The following is a 22,200-nucleotide window of genomic DNA, read 5'->3' on the forward strand; positions in this document are numbered from 1 at the left end:
TACAGTATTATGGTCGCTGCGCGTCATCCATTCAAATCACGAAAAAAACGAACAAATTATTTAGCATTTGTTGCTTCAAAGACCGGTAGCTTCCGGTAGCTCCATTTGTCGCGAAAACACTTGAACGAGTTGTTTTCAACCAGATCTCCTCCTTTCTTACACAGAACAACCTCTTGGGCAACAATCAGTCTGGTTTCAAAAGCGGACACTCAACTAAGACTGCCCTGCTCTCACTAATTGAAGCTCTGAGACTGGCAAGAGCAGCTTCCAAATCCTCAGTCCTCATCCTGCTGGATCTGTCTGCTGCTTTTGACACAGTTAACCACCAGATCCTCCTGTCAATACTGATGAAGGGCATCTCGGGAACTGCACTCCAATGGTTCGAGTCTTACCTCTCAGGTAGGTCCTTTAGGGTGTCGTGGAGAGGTGTGGCATCTAAGACCCAACATCTAGCTACTGGGGTGCCTCAGGGCTCAGTGCTTGGACCACTCCTCTTCTCCATTTACATGACATCACTAGGATCTGTGATTCAGAAACATGGCTTTTCCTATCATTGCTACGCTGATGACATGCAACTCTACCTCTCATTCCAGCCTGACGATCCAACGGTAGCTGCTCGTATCTCAGCCTGCCTGACAGACATTTCTGGCTGGATGAAGGACCACCACCTTCAACTAAACCTTGCGAAGACAGAGCTACTTGTGGTCTCGGCCAACCCAACACTTCATCATAACTTCTCCATTCAGCTAGGCTCGTCATCCATAACTCCGTCAAGGTCAGCTAGGAACCTTGGGGTTGTAAATTGATGATCAGTTGAAATTCACAGACCACATTGCAAGAACTGCCCGGTCCTGCAGTTTTAACTTGCACAACATTAGGAGGATCAGGCCCTTCCTTACAGAGCATGCTACACAACTCCTTGTCCAAGCACTTGTTTTATCCAGACTGGACTATTGTAATGCTCTCCTGGCTGGTCTTCCAGCTTGCTCTGTCAAACCTCTACAATTGATCCAGAATGCTGCGGCCAGAGTAGTCTTTAATGAGCCAAAGAGAGCACACGTCACTCCTCTCCTCACAAAGTTGCACTGGTTACCAGTTGCCGCTCGCATTAAATTCAAGGCACTGACGTTTGCCTACAGAACAACCACTGGCACTGCTCCCTCTTACCTAAACTCATTACTCATTACAGACTTATGTGCCGTCCAGAAACTTGTGCTCTGCTAGCGAATGTCATCTTGTGGTACCATCTCAAAAAGGCACAAAATCTCTTTTTCGGACCTTTACCATGACTGTTCCCTGTTGGTGGAATGATCTGCCTAACTCAACCAGAGCAGCTGATGTCCGTAGCCACTTTCAAGAAACTGCTGAAGACATATCTTTTCGGCAGCACTTGATTCAGTAGTACTAACACTAGGGATGCACCGATCCGATACTCAGCATCGGTATCGGCTCCGATACAGCCATTTTTGCCGGATCGGGTATCGACCAGACGAGGCCGATCCAAATCCGATATTGTGCGTATACTATTCTGTGTTATTGTTAAGCCCCAGAAAAGCACCATAAACATTATAAAACACCATACAGTTTTTTGTGCACTATATTACAAGTGTTCTGAAGCCATTATAGTATAATGTGAGATAGAAATGAACATTTAAGTCATTAAATTCAAGATCACGTAAACTTTTCCCTCCGCTGCAGCCTGCGGCTGTCAGTCATTCTTCATTCAGCATCGCGTTCGGTTACGACAGTCAACATGATGAAACTCTCTCCAAGATGATTCTATGTTACTATTATTATACTTAATATGTAGATAAAGCTCTATGGTTTCGCATAAAACGACTATCTTGTTGGACTTTATTGCTGTAACTTAATCATGTTTCTACCGTGTGTCTGTTAGATCACAACACTAGAGTAGAGTCCACTATAATTGTTCTTCACGCGCACAGTAACTAAAATGTAAAACTGTTAAAAGAAAAGGCTTATTAAACTATTGCATAGATAGATACTGTTTAATACACTACGCATCAATATGTCTTTCGGTTGTGCTTTGAACTTTTCAATGCGGACTCGACGCGCTGTGATTCCGTGTTGCTTCAAGCGCATCATTTTGCGCTCGGGATGCGCATAAGCGATTTGTGCCGCACTGTATTGCAGCCTTTCATATCATAATACAGTGACGCAATGAAAAATTATTAATGGCCTTTCTTGTTCTTTCCTATCTATCATATGTTGCTGCCTCATTAAACAGCTGTGCTATACATTTAAGACATGTCTCAATTGTATAGTAGCCTATAGCTATATATAAAATAATGTATCTTTTTGATTTTTGTTAACTTGTTTTTCATGAATGTATTTTACAATACAAAGAGCAATGTGTAACGTTTTACCAGATTTAGTGTTACACTTGTCTTTTATTTGTATTTTTCACTAGATGTTCAGATTTTATACAATTATTGTGGACTTGTGATTTTTCTGGAGTAAATTTTACTGCTGAATTATCCACTAATCTAGTTTATAAAAGCATTTTTGTCATAGATTATGATCATATACTTTTTGGATTTGTTTTTCTTTACAATGAAGTTGTCTGTATTAAGTAGATTGTGTTTAACACACAAAAGAGTGATTATCAGTTCAACACACAGAGAGTTATATACAGGTCCTTCTCAAAAAATTAGCATATTGTGATAAAGTTCATTATTTTCGATAATGTAATGATAAAAAATAAACTTTCATATATTTTAGATTCATTGCACACCAACTAAAATATTTCAGGTCTTTTATTGTTTTAATACTGATGATTTTGGCATACAGCTCATGAAAACCCAAAATTCCTATCAAAAAAGTAGCATATCATGAAAAGGTTCTCTAAACAAGCTATTAACCTAATCATCTGAATCAACTAATTAACTCTAAACACCTGCAAAAGATTCCTGAGGCTTTTAAAAACTCCCAGCCTGTTTCATTACTCAAAACCGCAATCATGGGTTAGACTGCCGACCTGACTGCTGTCCAGAAGGCCATCATTGACACCCTCAAGCAAGAGGGTAAGACACAGAAAGAAATTGCGGCGTGGCATGAAGGCAATCGGCCTGTGGCACTGCTGAGGTGTTATGGAGGCCTGGGATGCTTCGATAGCGGCCTTAAGCTCATCCAGAGTGTCGGGTCTTGCGTCTCTCAACTTTCTCTTCACAATATCCCACAGATTCTCTATGGGTTTCAAGTCAGGAGAGTTGGCAGGCCAATTGAGCACAGAAATACCATGGTCAGTAAACCATTTACCAGTGGTTTTGGCACTGTGAGCAGGTGCCAGGTCGTGCTGAAAAATGAAATCTTCATCTCCATAAAGCTTTTCAGCAGATGGAAGCATGAAGTGCTCCAAAATCTCCTGATAGCTAGCTGCATTGACCCTGCCCTTGATAAAACACAGTGGACCAACACCAGCAGCTGACATGGCACCCCAGACCATCACTGACTGTGGGTACTCCAGTGCTGCTTCTCTGTAGCCCAGGTCAGGCGCTTCTGCCGCTGTTTCTGGTTCAAAAGTGGCTTGACCTGGGGAATGCGGCACCTGTAGCCCATTTCCTGCACACGCCTGTGCACGGTGGCTCTGGATGTTTCTACTCCAGACTCAGTCCACTGCTTCCGCAGGTCCCCCAAGGTCTGGAATCGGTCCTTCTCCACAATCTTCCTCAGGGTCCGGTCACCTCTTCTCGTTGTGCAGCGTTTTTTGCCACACTTTTTCCTTCCCACAGACTTCCCACTGAGGTGCCTTGATACAGCACTCTGGGAACAGCCTATTTGTTCAGAAATTTCTTTCTGTGTCTTACCCTCTTGCTTGAGGGTGTCAATGATGGCCTTCTGGACAGCAGTCAGGTCGGCAGTCTTACCCATGATTGCGGTTTTGAGTAATGAAACAGGCTGGGAGTTTTTAAAAGCCTCAAGAATCTTTTACAGGTGTTTATAGTTAATTAGTTGATTCAGATGATTAGGTTAATAGCTCGTTTAGAGACCCTTTTCAAGATATGCTAATTTTTTGAGACAGGAATTTTGGGTTTTCATGAGCTGTATGCCAAAATCATCAGTAATAAGGCAATAAAAGACCTGAAATATTTCAGTTGGTGTGCAATGAATCTAAAATATATGAAAGTTTAATTTTTATCATTACATTCTGGAAAATAATTAACTTTATCACAATATGCTAATTTTTTGAGAAGGACCTGTAAATTCTACTGAAAAAACTGTGTTGGTATCGGATCGGCATCGGTATCGGTCGACACTCAGAATTTTTGGTATCGGATCGAATCTATCGAACACTTTCTCTTCTCTTCTATTTAAAAAAAAAAAAAAAACTGAACTAAAATTACACAGAGGGGTTATAGCACTTACGTATTGTTGTCCTACTGTTAGTTTAACTGCTTCTATTGTTCTCATTTGTAGGTCGCTGTGGATAAAAGCGTCTGCTAAATGAATAAATGTAAAGACACAGCATGCCGTGTTGAATTCATCTTCCAATAAAACGAGGTTGATTGCGAATTAAAGAGCTCTGTATATTTTGCTCACTCCCATTCGTTTCTTGGCATGAACGCATTTCGTCAACAGTTCATGTTTAGATAATGCCAGATTGTTGACTGTAGTAATGTGTAGGGTCAGACAGGTCAATTTAGCTCAAAAGGAATTAATTAATTTATAGGGAATCTTAAATGAATCACTTAAACGGCCGAGCAAATGCTCGTCCAGCGTTCATTTGAACGGGCCCTAACTATCAGCTTTTAAACTGAAATATCCAAACTATAGTGAAACACTATGTATAAGCAAGGTAACTTAGATTAGCAGTTTAAGACATTAAATTCGTAAGCACATAACACAAGAACAATTATCTTTAAAATACAAAGTAGACTTTATTGATTATTCTAACACATAAAACTAATATCTAACACAGTCAGACGCACACACACATTCATACGAGTTGCAGAAAGAAAGAGAGTGAGGAAAGAATGAGTTTTAAGAGTGAGATGATGAAATCCCAAGTTTCTATATGCACTTATAAGACATAACCTGAACAAACCATCAATCATTAATTTAACCCTTCTATCGTTTCTTAGGCGGGGTTATTAAATGTTATATCAAAGCACCAGTTCAGTTAAGAGTCTGGAGGCTACTTGCTTGTCTTTGCCTTTCTTTGGGGATTCCTTTTGTCGGCGTAAAAGGGTGTTTCCCGGGTTCGTTGACTGGCTGGCGGTCTCCTCGTGCCTGGATAGATGTCTTGGGTGGCCAATCACGTGGCGTGTTGGCGGGTGGATGGAAAGTCTTTGAAGTTGGAAAGTGGGCTTTGCAGTCGAATTGTTTAAACGAAACTTTGCAGCAAAACTTACTTAGAACCGAGACTCTCAACGGAAAAGAAAAGAAAACTAAGAAAAAGAAAGAAAAGTGAGACGAGAGTAGTTAGATGGCTTGAATGAAGCTGTTTAACCCATGTTCTTGATTTTGGGTTCTTTTGTCTGCTCGTCTACATGGTTAATTGTCTGTCTGTCCGGTTACTCGTCATGGCTTCTCCATGACTTCTGTAAATCTGCTCTAGCGAACAAATTCAACTCAACCAAACTCTTTCAACCCCACTAAAAACTCTGGCTTTGTTCGGGTTCTAAGATTTTAAACTCGGCTTACACAGATTTCAATAAGCCATCTTCTGAATTAAGAACATATGAACGTATTGATAGGAATCAAGACACACTTTCATTCAAACATCTAATAGTTATAACAATTACATATAGTTATAACAGACTTGTATGTGATCTAAGCATAATAGACACATACAGAGGTTGTAGATACAATATAGGATTATGTAGTTGAACAATGTTTGATTAGAAATGCGTCAATAATTGTTTTGGGATGATTTTATGTATTTTATATGTAAAGTCTCAGTCTCTGTGGTTTTAAGAGATTTCAACCCTGTGGTCGTTCAAAGGTCCTTAAAAAGTAGGTCTGTTTTAAATCATTTGTCATGGGTGCAAACAACCTGTGCCATTATCTTGGTGGGTTCTGAGCCATGCCATCATGAACCAATCAGTCTTTTCCAAATTATCTAACGTTGACGACGTTCTCCTTTAGTTGGGCACATCTCTTTGAAGCTTTAGACCTGGCTGGAGCCCACTCCATTTATGGCCCTAGATTAAACTGGTGATTTGGGGATCTGGAATGTTGAGTTTTGTGTGGAATTATTTTTGAACAAATCATCTGGAAGATTCATTTGTGTTTGGTTCGCCCTCAAATCCTACATGACAATCATACACACTGCTCAAACATTCTAAAACTCTACAAAACCAGTTGAAACAACTGGATTGAACACTTCAATTGAAATGTTGTGTGAAAAAACTTTAAATACAATAAATAAACTACAATATTTATAATTTAATAAGATATAGGGTCTACATTTGGACACATCGAGAGATTTATCCTTAAAATAATTTTGCCTTTGCCTGCTCATCAGGCTGGCTATCCGACACTGTCCATATGAAAGACGGAACATTAACACCTATGTCCTGCACGCACAATGAAGCACTGAACTGTGGCTCCAAACGCTTTGTGACATTTTGAAAAGCCGTGCATGCATTAAGGCCACTGGAATCATGAACGTGACTAAAACGCTGGTTTGGATTTTACAGAGACAAATATAATAAAGACAAATATAACAGTAAAAATAAACATCTTCATTGCACCTAATTTATTTTTGTTTGTTATTTCTGTTTTTTTATCGCGCTTCTCCCCCGGGGAATAGGCTTATGTCACCCACATAGGCCTACAATATGAAATATTCGCTATTGTTGTCGTCTCTATTCTTAACTTTTCATTCTATTTTTCTGTCCAAAAAAAAAATTTATATTCTTTTTACCATAGTTGTAGTATTTCATCGTTACTGTTGATTGACATTAACCCCACTTACATTTCAAAATGCAATTGCTGCTGTTTTGCACAATATCCCTTTGCGCCACCTGGCAGTCATTTCGCGAATGACTTTGAAATGCGACTGGTTTATTTTTGCCGCGGTGGTTTGCTGTGGCGATAATAGGCATTCTGGTTGGCTACCTACTGTATGCTAAAGTTTGCCTGAATTTAATCATTGCGTAGGCGAATAGTGGGATTCGGTGCAGTTTATTTATGGAATCCCGCTAGATTTGATGTCATCTGTTACCGTGCTCTCTGACTAGTGCATATGTCCCTTTACGCCCAGATGTTAAACAACATCGTTTACTAATGGGGAAATGTAATATACACAACAAGCTTACGTTACATCATAAGGTTTTCTTTTAGTTGAAAATATTAATGTGTAAACAAAAAAATTAAAGAATAAAAACATTTAGGGCCCTATTTTATTATCTAAAACAGGAGTATCAAACTAGAAACGCAAGTAACTTTGTGGACGGATCTAAAAAAATCTAAAATGGGTTGGTCTAGCTACATTACTCATAGGTGTGGTTTGGGTGTAACGTGCAATAAACCAATCAGAGCGCCATCTCAGATTCCCTTTAAAAAGCAGGAACGCTTGTTCCATGGCGGATTGCTGTTATAATGGCGGATTTGCCAGGCACACGCCAGGAGCGGTTCACAGCCGAGGATACCAACGTTCTCGTCAGGGCCTCAAAAGACAGAGAAGTGACATTGTATGGGGATGGGAGAAACCCACCCAAATTAGCTTCAGTTAAACAGGCGTATAATAATTCGTGAAAAACTGTAAGCTACACAAGTTGTTTCTGGAACTGTAAAATAGCACCAGGGAACGTGAAACCAGAAACACAAAGCACTCCGTAATCACAGGTAAACTGTCTGACCAGTCAGGTGTTTGTTATGAGAAGTGTACCAAAAGAGCTATGGTTTGCAGACAGTTATAAGAGTTGATGTTACAAATACGTCTATGGAATATTCTGTGTGAACTCATTTTCCCGTTAGCTCAGAGAGGTTTATTTTCTCTCTGCAATAAGTTTTGTCAATTGTTTGTTGGGGTGTAACAATACATCGATATGGATCGATGCATCGATATAACATCTAACGATACGATGCATCGATGCCACACGTAAAATATCGACATACGGTACCTTTATTTTGACACTCTCTACATTCTCATCCTTCTGCCAAAGCGTGCATTTTCGTTTACTCAAAATACTGTCTGCCGGTGTGTCTTTATAACGTTAATCTCCTCAGCTGAAATAGACGCCTGACAAATATTGACTGAACCCTAAACAGTTTTTGTCATAAAAGCCGGTATTGTCCACTGTCAAGGCATCACGAGTTCATGTTTTACAGCAGAAACCGACAAGCAGTAGCACCCTTGTTGAACACAACACGATAAGTCCGTTTTAGCGACTCAGCCCGCAGTATTCATGTCAGATTAAACTTCAAAAAGATGTGCTAGCTAAGAGGAGTTTCATCAAAGCTGACTAAAAGTGATTGAGGATGGATAATTTCAACGAACTTTGATTTCCCGTGATTTCTTTTTCGGGGTGTAAAAGGAAAATAAAACTTAAATGGAAACTTACTAAAGCAGCACGTTTAGTGTTGAGGGAAAAGTAGTGTGTGTACGTTAATCACAACAGCAAAGTTTGTCAGGCGTCTGTGTCATCTGAGGAGATTAACGTTACAAAGATTAACTGAGTGTTGTATTATGTATCATAACAATTACTTGGTTTTGTTTAACTCCGTAACATGAAATGTGGAGTTAGCTGCTTCTGCAACAAAAAAACTTTAAATATATAAAAAACATACTTTCAATTCACTTTAATTTTGTATTTTTTTAAGTTATTATTAATCAAAACAACCCAGCTGTAGTTTGATATTACTTGGAATGCACACAAAAAAAACGTTCTTGCAAATTACCTCTTCTGTTGTAAATGTCCCAATTGGGAGAGGGTATGCAATTTTCAAAGGGTTTAATTAAACGTTCATGTTATATATTTTGGTTGCATTTGTGAGATAATAAAAACATAACTGGTTGTGTGAACATAATATCTAAATATTGATTAATCGATTGGTTTGGCCCTGAATCGAATCATAATCGTATCGCAGAATTTTTTGAGGTATCAGCAAATATCGTATCGCTGGCTGAGAGAATCGATATCGTATCGTGATGAACTGTCCGATTTACACCCAAATTGTTTTATTTATTGGTCTAATTCTGGTTTCTGGTTTCTCTTTCTAATAAACCTGGCATTGGGTTAGTCACTCATTTAATTATCTTGTGCTTCGTTCCCACCCTTCTAAATTATGTTGGATTGATAAGGAGTTATCACAGACTAAGACTGTTTAGTTGTGCTATCTTACAATTAATATATAGTAAATTTAAGATGCCGCTGATGTAATGGTTAAAAGTGGACAATGAGGTCTTAAAATGTTTTAAATCCTGTAATTCCTGTATATATAATCTTGTGCAGCAGTTGTCATTGAAGTGGTTTCAATTGTTCTGAAAAATAACTTCGCAGAGATCTTTAATGCCAGAAATAATTAGACTTTATTTTCGAACGCCGTTCCGTTCCATAGAACGGCGCTCTAACGCTCTGGCCCTCCGGCCTTCCAGTGCGCTCCGGAGTGTATTTTGGTTCAGAGTTATATACATACATCATCTTCCAAAGAAGGTAACACCCTATAGATAGTAGGGCTGGGTATTGACACAAATTTCACAATTCGATTTGATTTCGATTCACAAGCTTGCAATTCGATTCGATTTCAATTCAATATTGATTATTTTGGATATCAGGTACAATACATGGCAAATTTTCTCAAGGAAAACAAATCTCTTAACCAATGCTGTAAACTATGGGAGTCAGTTGTATCATTAAAATTGTTTCATTAGCCTAGTATAGCCTAATATTGAAGGTAAAGAAGGTAAAGATTTACTGATTTGTATACAAACACTTAAATTACTCTTTTATTTATTTTTCTAATAATAAAGTTATATGAAATATAAACATTTAAATGGTGGCTGTCATAAAAACTTGCCAGATTTATTCAGACATGCATTAAATATTGAAGAACATAAAACAATTATAATGAATATGTATTATGGTGCAGGTGCATATATGTAGCAAAATGCTCCTCTCTAGAGTTACTTTTTCTAGCTGACTAACGAGTTCATGCCGGTTACTGGGTATGGTTTTTCTGAGGTAAATGTGATGTGACGTCGCATGACATTGTAGCCTATACTTGCTTTTCACTGACGTCTTTCCATGGTTGAAACACTGATTGAGCGATTCCATGTAACTATAAGGATTTCGATAAGTTGTACTCTATCTTTTAAAACACTTTCAGATGCTCATTCTTGTTTATGTCACGCTGTAACTGGTAATATTAAGGCGGAAGAGAAGATCATGTGTGCTCGGCGCTGCTGATTCTCTTGAGCTGAGCTGCGCGCGCCAGAGCGCCAAAAACGGTTATGTTTTTGAATTTCGTAAGAAAATGGACATAATTTGAAATCTGAGACTTTGTTTCATATCAACAGTAACAAAGCACAAAGATTATTGCGTTTATTTGATGGGATGTGTGCTATGTTTCATTCATTCATCAACGGAAAACAGGATGACTAATCGATTCTTGGGATTTAAGAATCGATATCGGTTCGTAAAAATGAGAATCGATTAAAATCGAGAAATCGATATTTTTTACCCAGCCTTAATAGATAGTTTTGGGTAAATATCTCATACCATGTGACTTCTCGGAATAGAATTGACATTCAGGGTATTTTTACAGAAGGTCTTGTAGCTTTCAAAGTCACCTAGACAGAGTCCTATTAGAGGAAACTCATACAAGAAATAATTGTGTCCAAATATATAGCTAAATTACTTAGTTTCTAAATTATAAAATCTTCAACATCATTCAAATTTGGACTATTAACAAGAGGATTACAAAACTAACCTTTGGTGCATCAAAAATATGATATTTGATAAACAGATCTCACTTGTTTTCCGTTATTAAATCAGGGTTCACTTCAATATTCACATTTTATCCTTCTTGAACTCATTCTAAAAACTTAAGTTGTTAAAGGTGATGATGCTGTAGTTTCTTTCAGCCTGTTGACTCCAATAAAACGATTTAATGTGCCAATTTACTGAAGATCTCAGACATCACCATAATGAATGAGCTGAAAACAGGGAACTTTTGGAGATAGACTTTTCAGCAGCTCAGTTAAACATGATAACCCTGTACTTTTTAAATGCAGATTGGATAAAAACACAGTGATCACAGTTCACACCTGCAGTGAAGCCCCTCCCACAACAATTCACCAATAAATACTGGGAATATTCCCATCATCCTACAAGAGAAGGACAAACTCCAGGAGTAGCAGCTGAAATCTGTGTGACTGTTAAGGATGGAGTTTATTAAAGAGGAGATTGAAGACATGAGTGATCCAGAACCATCCAGAATAAAACATGAAGATACTGAGGAACAAACAGGTTGATGTCCATTCTTGATTCTTCATTGTTGACTGTCTTGGTAGATGTGAATTATTAAGCAGAATATGGATGATAAATGATCCAAATGATCATAACCTTGTATATAGCAGTTGTCCAACATATTTTTACTATATTAACAAGTGAATGACAGAACAAAAAATGAAAAATCTGATCTATGTTGCTTTCTGTTATTGAACTGATTCTAATTTGATCTGTGTTTTAGACCAGGTGAGAGTGAAAGAGAAAAGACAAGAACTGAATGAAGTGGAGGAGGAACATCGTAACTTTACAATTCAAAGAACAAAAGCCAAAAAGACGCACACCTGCATTCAGTGTGGAAAGAGTTTCACACAGAAAGTAAACTTTAACACGCACATGAGAATTCACACTGGAGAGAAACCGTATACATGCACTCAGTGTGGAAAGAGTTTTTCTCAAGCATCAGGTCTCAGTTATCATCTGCACATTCACTCTGGAGAAAAAACATTTAACTGTGATAAGTGTGGTAAAGATTTTATTTCATCATCACAACTAAAAACACATCTGAAAGTTCATTCAGATGAGAAGCCTTATGTGTGTTCTCTCTGTGGAAAGAGTTTTTCAAGGCTGGACAGTTTTAAACTGCACCAGAAAACACACAATGAAGTGAGAGATTATATGTGCTTTGACTGTGGGAAGAGCTTTACTAGAGCTGAGCATCTGAAACAGCACCAAATAATTCATACTGGAGAAAAACCTTACAAGTGCTCATATTGTGACAAGAGTTTCACTCAGTCTGGAATCCTGAAAAGACACGAGCGAATACATACTGGAGAGAAGCCGTACAACTGTACTCAGTGTGAGAAGAGTTTCAAAATTAAACAAACCCTTAACACACACATGAGAATTCACACTGGAGAGAAACCGTATACATGCACTCAGTGTGGAAAAAGTTTTTCTCGAGCATCAACTCTCAGTTATCATCTGCACATTCACTCTGGAGAAAAGCCATTTAACTGATCAGTGTGATAAAGATTTTATTTCATCATCAAATCTAAAAGTCCACCTAAAAGTTCATTCCGGTGAGAGGCCTTATGTGTGTTCTCTCTGTGCAAAGAGTTTTTCACGGCCGGACAGTTTAAAACTGCACCAGAAAACACACAATGTGTGTTGTGAATGTGGGAAGAGCTTAACTAGAACTGATTCACTCAGTCTGGAAACCTGAAATCACACGAGCGAGTTCATACTGGAGAGAAGCCGTACCACTGTACTCAGTGTGAGAAGAGTTTCAGCCAATCAAAGAATCTAGTGAACCATATTAAAAAGCATTGTTCTGTGTCACAGTGAGCACATTTTTTTTTTTTTTACATGGCGGAATTTGATAGTGGAAAGACCGAACCCGTCTCCAGAGCGCAAACGGATCTGCTCATGTATGAGGTTAAAGGTTTGTGTGTGTGTGTGTGTACGGTTTAAGCGAGACCATCTACGGGTCATTATCGCATCTACGACAACTCGAGGTATCGCACATCGGATGCGCACTTTTTCAGTTTATGGCCAGCAATATTGTTATGTTTAAGGACATTATGGAATTAAGATAATGTCTGTACTATGTCATGATTGTACTGTACAATTAAATACAATCATTGGTAAGTCTGCGGTCTGAACACACTTTACCTCAGAGCGTCCGTTAACTTAATGAATTGAGAGAATCTCGTCTGAAAATCCGATAACATCAGCAATTTTCATTCAAGCAGCTGATTTCTGTAAATTAATGTAAAACTAAATGTATATTGCAGCACAGGGTGAAGTCAGTATATACATTAACGACGATATGAAACAAATAAATGTAAATTTAATAGAAAACTATGTAAATGGCGCTCTGTGGCGTGGCAGGGTTTTGAACAAGGTCCTGAGCCGTAGCTGGGCTCCGTGGAATGACGCCGAATTGCGCCGCCGGTGTGTGTACACTCATAGAGAATAATGTGTTCAAATTTGAAATACATGGCGCTGCGCGGGGCTGTGCTTCTCGTCCGGTGTGCGACCCCCTTCAGACTGCTGCCCCCGCGACCCGGCCCCGGATAAACGGAAGAAGATGGATGGATGGATGGATGGATGGATGGATGGAGATAAAAATATTGTGTAATTTACACATGTAAATAATTAGAAGCCAATTCAGAAATAATAAATACATGACATCCATTGCTCAAAGATGACTCTAAGAGCAAGAAATGCATCCCTGACAGAGACCCACAGTGGTGTGTGAGTGTGTTACGAGTGTAAGCCTCGGGAAGACATGACACAGCACTGCATGGGGGTTTTCTGGTTACCGGTTCCCAAAGAACTGCTCTGCCACTTACCCTTATATACCCAGACCAGAACAAAAGGCTTGTACAAATATTTTTTAGAGTTGTTTTGGATCTATTAACATACCCCAGGGGGTAACACCTGGTTTCAGGGGACAGGGGAGAATTATTAGATATATTGAAAAGACACCAACCAAAGAGGAGAACAGGATTCTCCTAAGTGTTCAATCTTTCTCATAATACCAATGACTGCAATGAAATTAAGACCATTTTACCGATCGCACTGAGATATTTAAAATTATACCAAACATGAAAAGGATAAAACAATAGATTCACAAGATACACCATATGTGGTATATAGTCCCTCTTGGCTCTCAGCGAAGGCGGTCGCATTTTCTCTCCCTCCCCTTACCTCTCCTGCTTTGCTTCTCTCGTCACGTCTAATGTCTTGTACTTTGAGAGACTCTCGCTACACTGCTCTCCAAAACCAAGAAATTATGGATTTGATCAACTGGTCTCTCAACGCAATTGACACCATCTTCTCGACGAGAAGCTTGGGTTCGGGGGAACCTGACTGCGCTGCCGGAACGTTCGCAGCTGGCTACACGATGGACGCGTGGGAGAGGTGGCGGGTCGTGTGTCTGGCGGCTCTTTCCGTGGAGGACATTGAAGATATCTACCTATTCGGCACCATGATAACAGGTCTTCTGCTGATTGGATTAGGCATTGCCCTGGTTTATCGAGGAACTAAGCAGACGGTTACAGATGTCAAAAGCACCGCAAGGCTGCCCGTGATGATTGAAGCGGTGGGCAGAGCTGTCAGCACTCAGACTGGGTCTATGAAACACAATATGGATAACATCATGGAGAAGCTCACAGCTTTGCAAAGGCAAATGGATCGTTTCAGAGACCAAAATGTACCAAGAGAATAGCCTGTATAAATTGAATGCGGCTACTCGCCCCAAGACCAAACAATCCCAATCTTATCTGTTTCGGCACCCCCCTACCAGCACTGGCCTTGGCCAAGGCCGCTGCTGGAACAACAACTCTCCCGGAAGAGCACTGCAGTGAGCCGCTCTTGCATTCCTTCCCCGACTCCTCAGACACCTGATGATTGTTGACTCTGCCTGGGACATGATCAAGGTTGTCTCCATGGCAACTTGCTGTGTATCGCTATGACAATCCTGCGGATGAGGCTCCTAGATTATGGTGCTGGCTTAGCGACTCTCTCCAGGCCTACACACACATGAACTTACACATACACAGAAATGCACCTGCCCCACACCCCATCCCACGCCTTCACCGCTTCGTACCCCCAGTCTGACAGGCGGGTCTGTGACCAGCGCCATAATGGCTGCAGGACCGGATGCTGCTTGCCTGGGCTGGACTACCTCCATCCCCCACTCCCAACCGTGTTGCAATGTCTTGTTTGTAGAGTGTACTGTTTATGTGTTAATGTTGCTGAGGTGTTTTTTTTTCCTGTTCCCAGACTGTTCTCCTTACAGGAGCATAGTCTGGGGGTTGCCTTTTTTCTCCTCACCTCTCCTCATGTCATGCTGTATTTTTCTCAAGTTGGCGCTGAGTATAGCAGCCTCGGTAACACCTTATTACCAAAGCAAATTCCTTGTATGTGCACAACACTACTTGGCAATAAATTGATTCTTATTCTGATATAGATTATATAGTAGGAGAAAAGTGTGTCCTGTGCTCTTTTTTTTAAGTCTTCTCTCCATGGTGCGTTTTGTTGCACGGTACGTTTTATCTCAGCTTTTGTCTTAGCAGGAAAATAAAGTCTTATAGTGTAAATGACAAATCCCATTTGACATTTGTGCTAGCTACTGTATAGAGGCCACCAGGGCACCGTTCAGACTTCATCAAAGAATTTACTGATTTTCTATCAGAGTTAGTACTGGCTGCATATAAAGTCCTAATTGTTGGTGATTTTAATATCATGATGATAATGAAAAGGACACATTGGGATTGACATTTACAGACATCCTAAACTCTATTGCAGTTCCAACACATCTCAGGATCCACTCATTGTCGTAATCATACTTTAGATCTAATTTTGTCACATGGAATCAATGTTTATGTAACATAAATTAGTTGTATGTAACCAGGTTTGATGACTCAATACAGATATACACAGATGGATCCAAAGATCCAATAACTGGCAAGACAGGTCCAGGTACATTCATCCCAAAACAACATTAACATCCAAAAAAGAACTTCAGAATCCCCTCTCTGTCTTCTTAGTTGAAATAATGGCTATTATTTTAGCACTGCAATGGGTTAGAGAAAGTTAAAATGTGTATCATAGTAATCTGATCAGATTCATGTCCTCCCTATTAAGTATTCAGAGTGGAAATCTATATGTAAGCAAGATCTTTTAGATGAAATAAATCAATTCATTTTTAGATTAACTGTATGTACAGTTTACCTGGGTTCCAGTGCATGTGGGTATTGAGGGAAATGAAAAGGTGGAAACATTAGCAAAAGAAGCCCTGAAAGCAGAGAACATAAATATACAATTTCCACTTAGCAAATTATAATTAATTAATTAAAGTTATCATGAAAGATAGTATAAATAAAATGTGGCAGGATACATGGGATCAGGAAGAGAAAAAAAGACATTTACAAGAAGTGATGGTTGAAAAGAACAGTACACGACGACAGGAGGAAACGACAGGAGATTACTAACGTAACCTCGGTTCTCTCTAGAAGAAGGAACGAGTGTTGCGTAAGCTAGCTTACGCTATGGGGAAAGCCCTTTTTCTCGAGAATACTGAAGCCAAATATTATCCTTAATTTTGCATTATTTAAAACGAGTTGCTGCACAGAGCAGACCTAGGCGAAGCAGCTTGTGTGCCTATTGGTTGCTCTGCGGCAATTGCTGCAGCTTATTGATGGACTATTCGTGACGTAAGCACCGCGCGTCACTTCCCGCCAGAATGGGTGTGGTTTATCTCTATATAAGCCGAGTCCAGATTGGGTGTTCCTTGGTTTTTCACTATGAAGCGAAACCAGAACGTAGCACAAGCACGGCAGGGTTACACAACACTCGTTCCCTCTTCTAGAGAGAACCGAGGTTACGTTAATAACCGAATGTCGTTCTCTTACGAGAGTACTCTCGTGTTGCGTAAGCTAGTTTACGTTATGGGAACCCAATGTAAAACGCCATGTGTGCTGAAGTGCCCACACATGGCACCAAGGGTGTATACCCGGAGAACTATATTAGTGAGTGATATTCAGACCAACGAGTAGTGGGCCTAAAATATATCATGATCCTATACCTATAGGAACAAGTGCTTAGCACATAATAACAGACAGGAGGGACCTAGGTCGGCCTGAACTGTATTGCAACTGACTAAATGGCCTGTTCAGACAGGCATTTAGACAGAAAATTACTTAGCCTCCATCGCAGGAACTTCCAGGTTGTAAAACTTTATAAATGTTGACGGAGAGGCCCAGCCTGCCGCCATACAAATATCTTGAAGTGAAACCCCACTGGACCAAGCCCATGAAGAGGCCATGCCCCTGGTAGAGTGGGCTCTGATACTTTGGGCATTGAAGGTCCTTAGACCTGTAAGCCAGCGTGATAGCATCAACTTTCCATCTGGAAAGACTGTTTCGAAGTGGCTAGCCCTTTGGCACGGCCACCGAACGAAACAAAGAGCTTTTCTGACTGCCTGAAAGCAGCAGACCGCTCAACGTAAATTCGCAGCGCCCTAACTGGGCAGAGAAGATTCACGCCGTCCTCGCCATCAGACCATGGAAGGGCTGACAGGTAAATGACTTGCGCTCTGAACGGAGTGGAGAGCACTTTAGGGACATACCCATGCCTTGGTTTGAGAATAATTTTGGAGTTGTTAGGCCCAAACTCAATGCACAAAGCCCTCACAGAGAGTGCCTGCAGGTCTCCCACTCGCTTGACTGAGGCGAGTGCCATAAGAAAAGCGGTTTTAAACAAAAGGTACCGCAAATCCACGGACTGTAGCGTTTCGAAGGGCTCGCCCTTCATAGCGTCCAGTACCGTGGAAAGGTCCCACACCAGAACCATCGGGGGTCTAGGAGGATTTAGTCTGTGGGATTACGTTATGAGCCAAGCACCAGCTGGAGAATACTGACCACTTTGGGACATGTAGGGCCCATAAATCCATGCATGTAGGGCCCATAAATAGGGGCGCGGGTGCCAAATCGCGCCCCTGGCCTGCAAGAGGAGATCTTTCCTCACTGGCACGGGCCACGGGGCTGTGCTCGCTGAACCGCAATAGCTCCGGGAACCATGTTTGGTTTTGTTTCCCTGATTCGCTGGATCACCTGTGGTAGCAGCGCTATCGGGGGAAACCCATAGAGCGGGCGGCTGGGCCAGCGCGCCCCTGTCTTTTGAAAATGATTTTGGGTTGTGCGCGCTCTCTGGCGACGCAAAGAGGTCGATTTCCGCTCTGCCAAATGTGTCCCATAGCAACTGGACTGTTTGAGGGTGCAGGGACCATTCCCCTGGGGGAAAGTTGTCTCTGGACAACCTGTCCGGACCTACATTCTGATGGACTGGAACATGCGCCGCCCTTAGCGAGCGCAGGTTGTGTTGAGACCACACAAGGAGGTGTTTGGCCAACGCAAGGAGGATCTCAGATCTGAGACCACCCTGGCGGTTTATCTAAGAGACCACCGTCATATTGTCCGTCCGGACTAAGACATCGTGGCCCTTTAGGAAGGGGAGAAAGTGCCCCAGCGCGTTCTCGAACGCTTTCATCTCCAGACAGTTTATGTATAAGCGGCCTTCGTGGGCTGCCCACATAGAGGGCTCCCCAACCTGAGTTGGAGGCATCCGTCGAGACTACTTATCGAGATCGTTCCCAGATCCACGCCTGACTGGTACCAGTCTGGCGCCTTTCAGGGTTTCAGTGCTGTCACACAGCCCCAGGTTGCCCTGAGGCGAATGCGCCCAGCGGGCCATGCACAAAGCGGGACGCGCTTTCTTTAGCTCAGTGCTATCGAGGGGCCTTTTTTATTTACTGTTTTAATTTTTTTTTACTGTTTTATTTACTACAGATTATTAACTGTTTACTGTAAACTAGACTGCCACAATGAATAAGCTTTTGTTCACCAATTTCTGCTCAAATGTTAAATATATTAGGCTATGTTTGTTTTGTCAAAAACAAAGTCATCAACTAGGATGCTATTATAGGGTTTGTTCCAATGTAGGCTTTATTCAAACTAATGAATCCTTAACTTTGAAATATGTATGATAAAATGTATACTTTAGTTTTTACAAAGAAATATTACACTTGAAATATTGTTATTTTAATTGTTGCTGTAATTGTTTTTAATAAAATAGCAAATAATATATTTACAAGGTAGATGTAAACAAAATCTTAAAAGGTCAATATAAGCCTTCTCTTCGAATTATTTGTATTGTTATTTGTATTGTGTTTTATTAGTGGCAAATTTGGGGAGAGGATACACATCCAAAACTTTCTGAAAATACAGTATGAGAATTAACTACACAATTACTAGAAATGTACACCTTGGATATTATACAATTTGCAAGCAAAAATACAAGTGGAAAAATACTATTTTTTTTCTAGATTTTTCCAACTGTGAACCAATTTTGTAGTATATATTTCTTTTCTTGTGTCCTTGTATTCTTTCTTGTGGCTCAGTGACACACCTGTGAAAAGCTCATTATGCAGGCTCATTAAGCAGGTCTTTTGTCTTCACAGGTGTGAATCAGACCATTATACATGAGTCACATCCATTTCGCATATTGCCTTTCCAAACAAACAGTGTTTTACTAAATTTAAATCAATGTATTGTTTTATGTGAATGATTTGGCAGGATGATTTTCAGATCATTTTGAAGCAAAAATCCTAGGCGAGAACATCCATTAGTCAAAAGTCTTGTGGACACATATTTAGTATGTGTTTTGTGGCCTTATTTCAGAGACTTTAAGTTTTAGTTTTTTCAATAACCATGCATAAACAATATTCTCTCAAAAATTCAAACATGTACATACATCTTGCTCACATATTATGGTAGCCCTGTCTGTGCTATATAGAGTGAATTTACACCTTTTCCATTAACATGTTTATAAATAACTGAAAAAAGCACAAATGTCAGAGCATGTCAGAACACCTCCACGACCCCAAAAACACCTTGGACCCCAGAGGGTTAAAGGAGCATTTCACCCCTGGGAACCTTGATCTTCATTGAAAGTGGGTCATATATGTATTCGAAATCTGTCAAAATTTTCAAATTTAGTTCCTTTTTGACCGAGTTATGACAGAAAGTAACTTTATAGCGCATTAGTTTGGTAAACCACATTTCCCACAATGCAACGCGTTTGAACAGCTCCAGAAGCCACTCCCACTAATCCAGAACACCGCCTATGCGTGACCCGCCTATACGAGAATGCATTACGCTAGCTAAAGTTACCACTTGAGTTTGAAAATCATTTGCGATCTCATTCTTGATTTATTCCTTCTTACTATTTATTTTGAAATGGTGAACTATTGTATGGTACCGGGATGTTCAGTCACCTCAAGGAAAGGTCCAAAAGTAAGTTTTCATGCCCTACCGAGAGAGTAGGAGAGTATCTAGGTCGCCTATGTCCATATGCGGTGCGAAACTCGGATGGTTCACAACACAATACTCCATGTCCGTGTCTGCCTCTGACATTTCTTCTAGAAGGAATTGGCATTTTAGAGATTCTTTGCAGCAGACAGACTCTAGCTCGGTGTCCATAGGCGCACAGTTACAGCCCGTCACCACCAATTCGCTACAGCGCGAGCAAGCCCGGGCTTCTCGTCTGCGCCGGGCTGGTCTCCTGCGGCGGCCGCTGCCGCAGCCGACGCCGCCGCCTCTTGTTCCTCCATCAGCCTCAGCTGCTCTTCGCTATATTGTGGCTCGTATAAATAGCCACGAACATCAGTTTCGAGCAAAAGATTTTCAAAATCCTCGTCTTCCATATCGTGTGTCGTAAATTCAGGCATTATGGTAAATCTAACTCCTTGAGCGCTTGTTAGCTTAGCTTGCTGTCTTCCAAGCAAGATGGCGGATTAATAGTTTAGTTTCTTCAGGTTTAGTCCCACCCACTGATCTGTAATAGGCCGGTGGGGTGAGTGGGTCCCACGCCCTTGAATAATAATGAGCTAAAGGCTGTAGTTTTCTTAATATGCAATGAAATTTATCTTCCGTCCTATCGTGACGCAAAATGACGATATTTACGTCACGATAGGACGGAAGTAAAACACTTAAATCCTTTTTTCTCCCATCTCGAAAAAAAACAAGCAAAATTCCACCATCATTATAATATATGACTGGGTTTCTAACAGTACAAACCTTAATGCAAATGGGTGAAGTGACCCTTTAAAAGAGGCCGCTAAGCGCTGTATCTGCCGAGCGCGATGTGACATCAGTTGCGCTGTCATCGACACAGAGTCTAAGTCTGTTCCCAAAAAGGAAATTTCCTGGCTGGGAGACAGCGACCTCTTGGTCCAATTGATTTGGAGACCCAAATCAAAAGTAATAAAGAGCAATAAAGCCCTGTGTGCTATCAGTTCTGACTCTGACTGAGCTAGAATTAGCCAGTCGTCCAAATAATTCAAAATTCGCATCCCTTGAAGTCTCAGGGGAGTGAGCGCCGCGTGAATGTACGGGGTGCTAAAGACAGGCCGAACGGTAGGACGGTGTACTGATAGCTCTGGCCCTCGAAGGCGAATTGTAAGAAAGGCCTGTGATGGGGCGCTATTTGAATCTGAAAATAGGCATCTTTCAGATCCACTGAGATAAACCAGTCCCTCGGGCGAATTTGCGCGAGGATTTGTCTGGTCATGAGCATTTTGAACGATCTCCACATGAGGGCTTCGTTCAAACGCCTGAGATCCAGGATGGGTCTGAGACCGCCATCCTTTTTGGGGACAAGGAAATACCTGCTGTAGAAGCCAGCTTCGCTCTGTGTCAGAGGAATGGTTTCTATAGCACCCTTTTATAGCAGTTTCGCTATTTCGGCACGGAGTTGCTGGCTACATCCTGTTTTACCGTAGTTTCGACCCTGGCTTGAAAGCGCGGGGGTCTGTGAGCAAACTGCAGCGAATAGCCTCGCTTTATGGTGTTCAGTACCCATTGTGACACGCCCGGGATCATTACCCATGCTTTCATACTTAAAGCTAGTAGGAGAATAATGTCTGGGCTCTGGCCGCTGTGTGTGTGTGACGCACATACAGTGTTTGTGAGCGGGCGCGGGCTCTGAGAGGTGCGCGCGCTCTCTGCACACTGAGCACATATCATGTTCATAGATAAGGACTCTGAGTGAGCGTGAGTCACCGGGCAGTGAATGTTTGTGAGTAGGGGTGAGCACTGCACAGTGGGCACATTTCCTACATTTAAAACATACGCGGCGTGAGCCGGCTTCATTGGTATGGGCCTTGAATGAGTGTGTGTCACTGAATGGGCCGTGCTTGTTTATAGGGGTGCGC

The 22,200-nt window shown here is 41.0% G+C and overlaps 3 protein-coding genes across 4 annotated transcripts in view; all 3 read left to right on the top strand.

Moving 5' to 3' along the window:
* LOC143715448 (uncharacterized) overlaps positions 1-15,415 on the top strand; it is a 53,929-nt gene extending 38,514 nt beyond the window's left edge. Inside the window, exons 2-3 of one of the 2 annotated variants that reach the window (XM_077207258.1) lie at positions 11,204-11,438; positions 11,662-15,415. In XM_077207258.1, coding sequence (XP_077063373.1) covers positions 11,354-11,438; positions 11,662-12,437 — 861 coding nt within the window. In that variant the 5' untranslated portion in view covers positions 11,204-11,353 and the 3' untranslated portion in view covers positions 12,438-15,415. The remainder of the gene's footprint in view (positions 1-11,203; positions 11,439-11,661) is intronic. The other variant, XM_077207259.1, reaches the window with a different exon arrangement.
* LOC143715491 (uncharacterized) overlaps positions 1-22,200 on the top strand; it is a 659,702-nt gene that overhangs the window by 601,360 nt on the left and 36,142 nt on the right. The gene's annotated exons all lie outside the window — the stretch shown is intronic.
* The window catches only part of LOC143715460 (uncharacterized), a 263,726-nt gene that overhangs the window by 97,694 nt on the left and 143,832 nt on the right, over positions 1-22,200 (top strand). The gene's annotated exons all lie outside the window — the stretch shown is intronic.

The sequence above is a fragment of the Siphateles boraxobius genome, unplaced genomic scaffold, assembly GCF_051911475.1.
Source record: "Siphateles boraxobius isolate OS27281-9 unplaced genomic scaffold, OSU_SipBor_1 6, whole genome shotgun sequence".
Classification (NCBI taxonomy): Eukaryota; Metazoa; Chordata; class Actinopteri; order Cypriniformes; family Leuciscidae; genus Siphateles; species Siphateles boraxobius.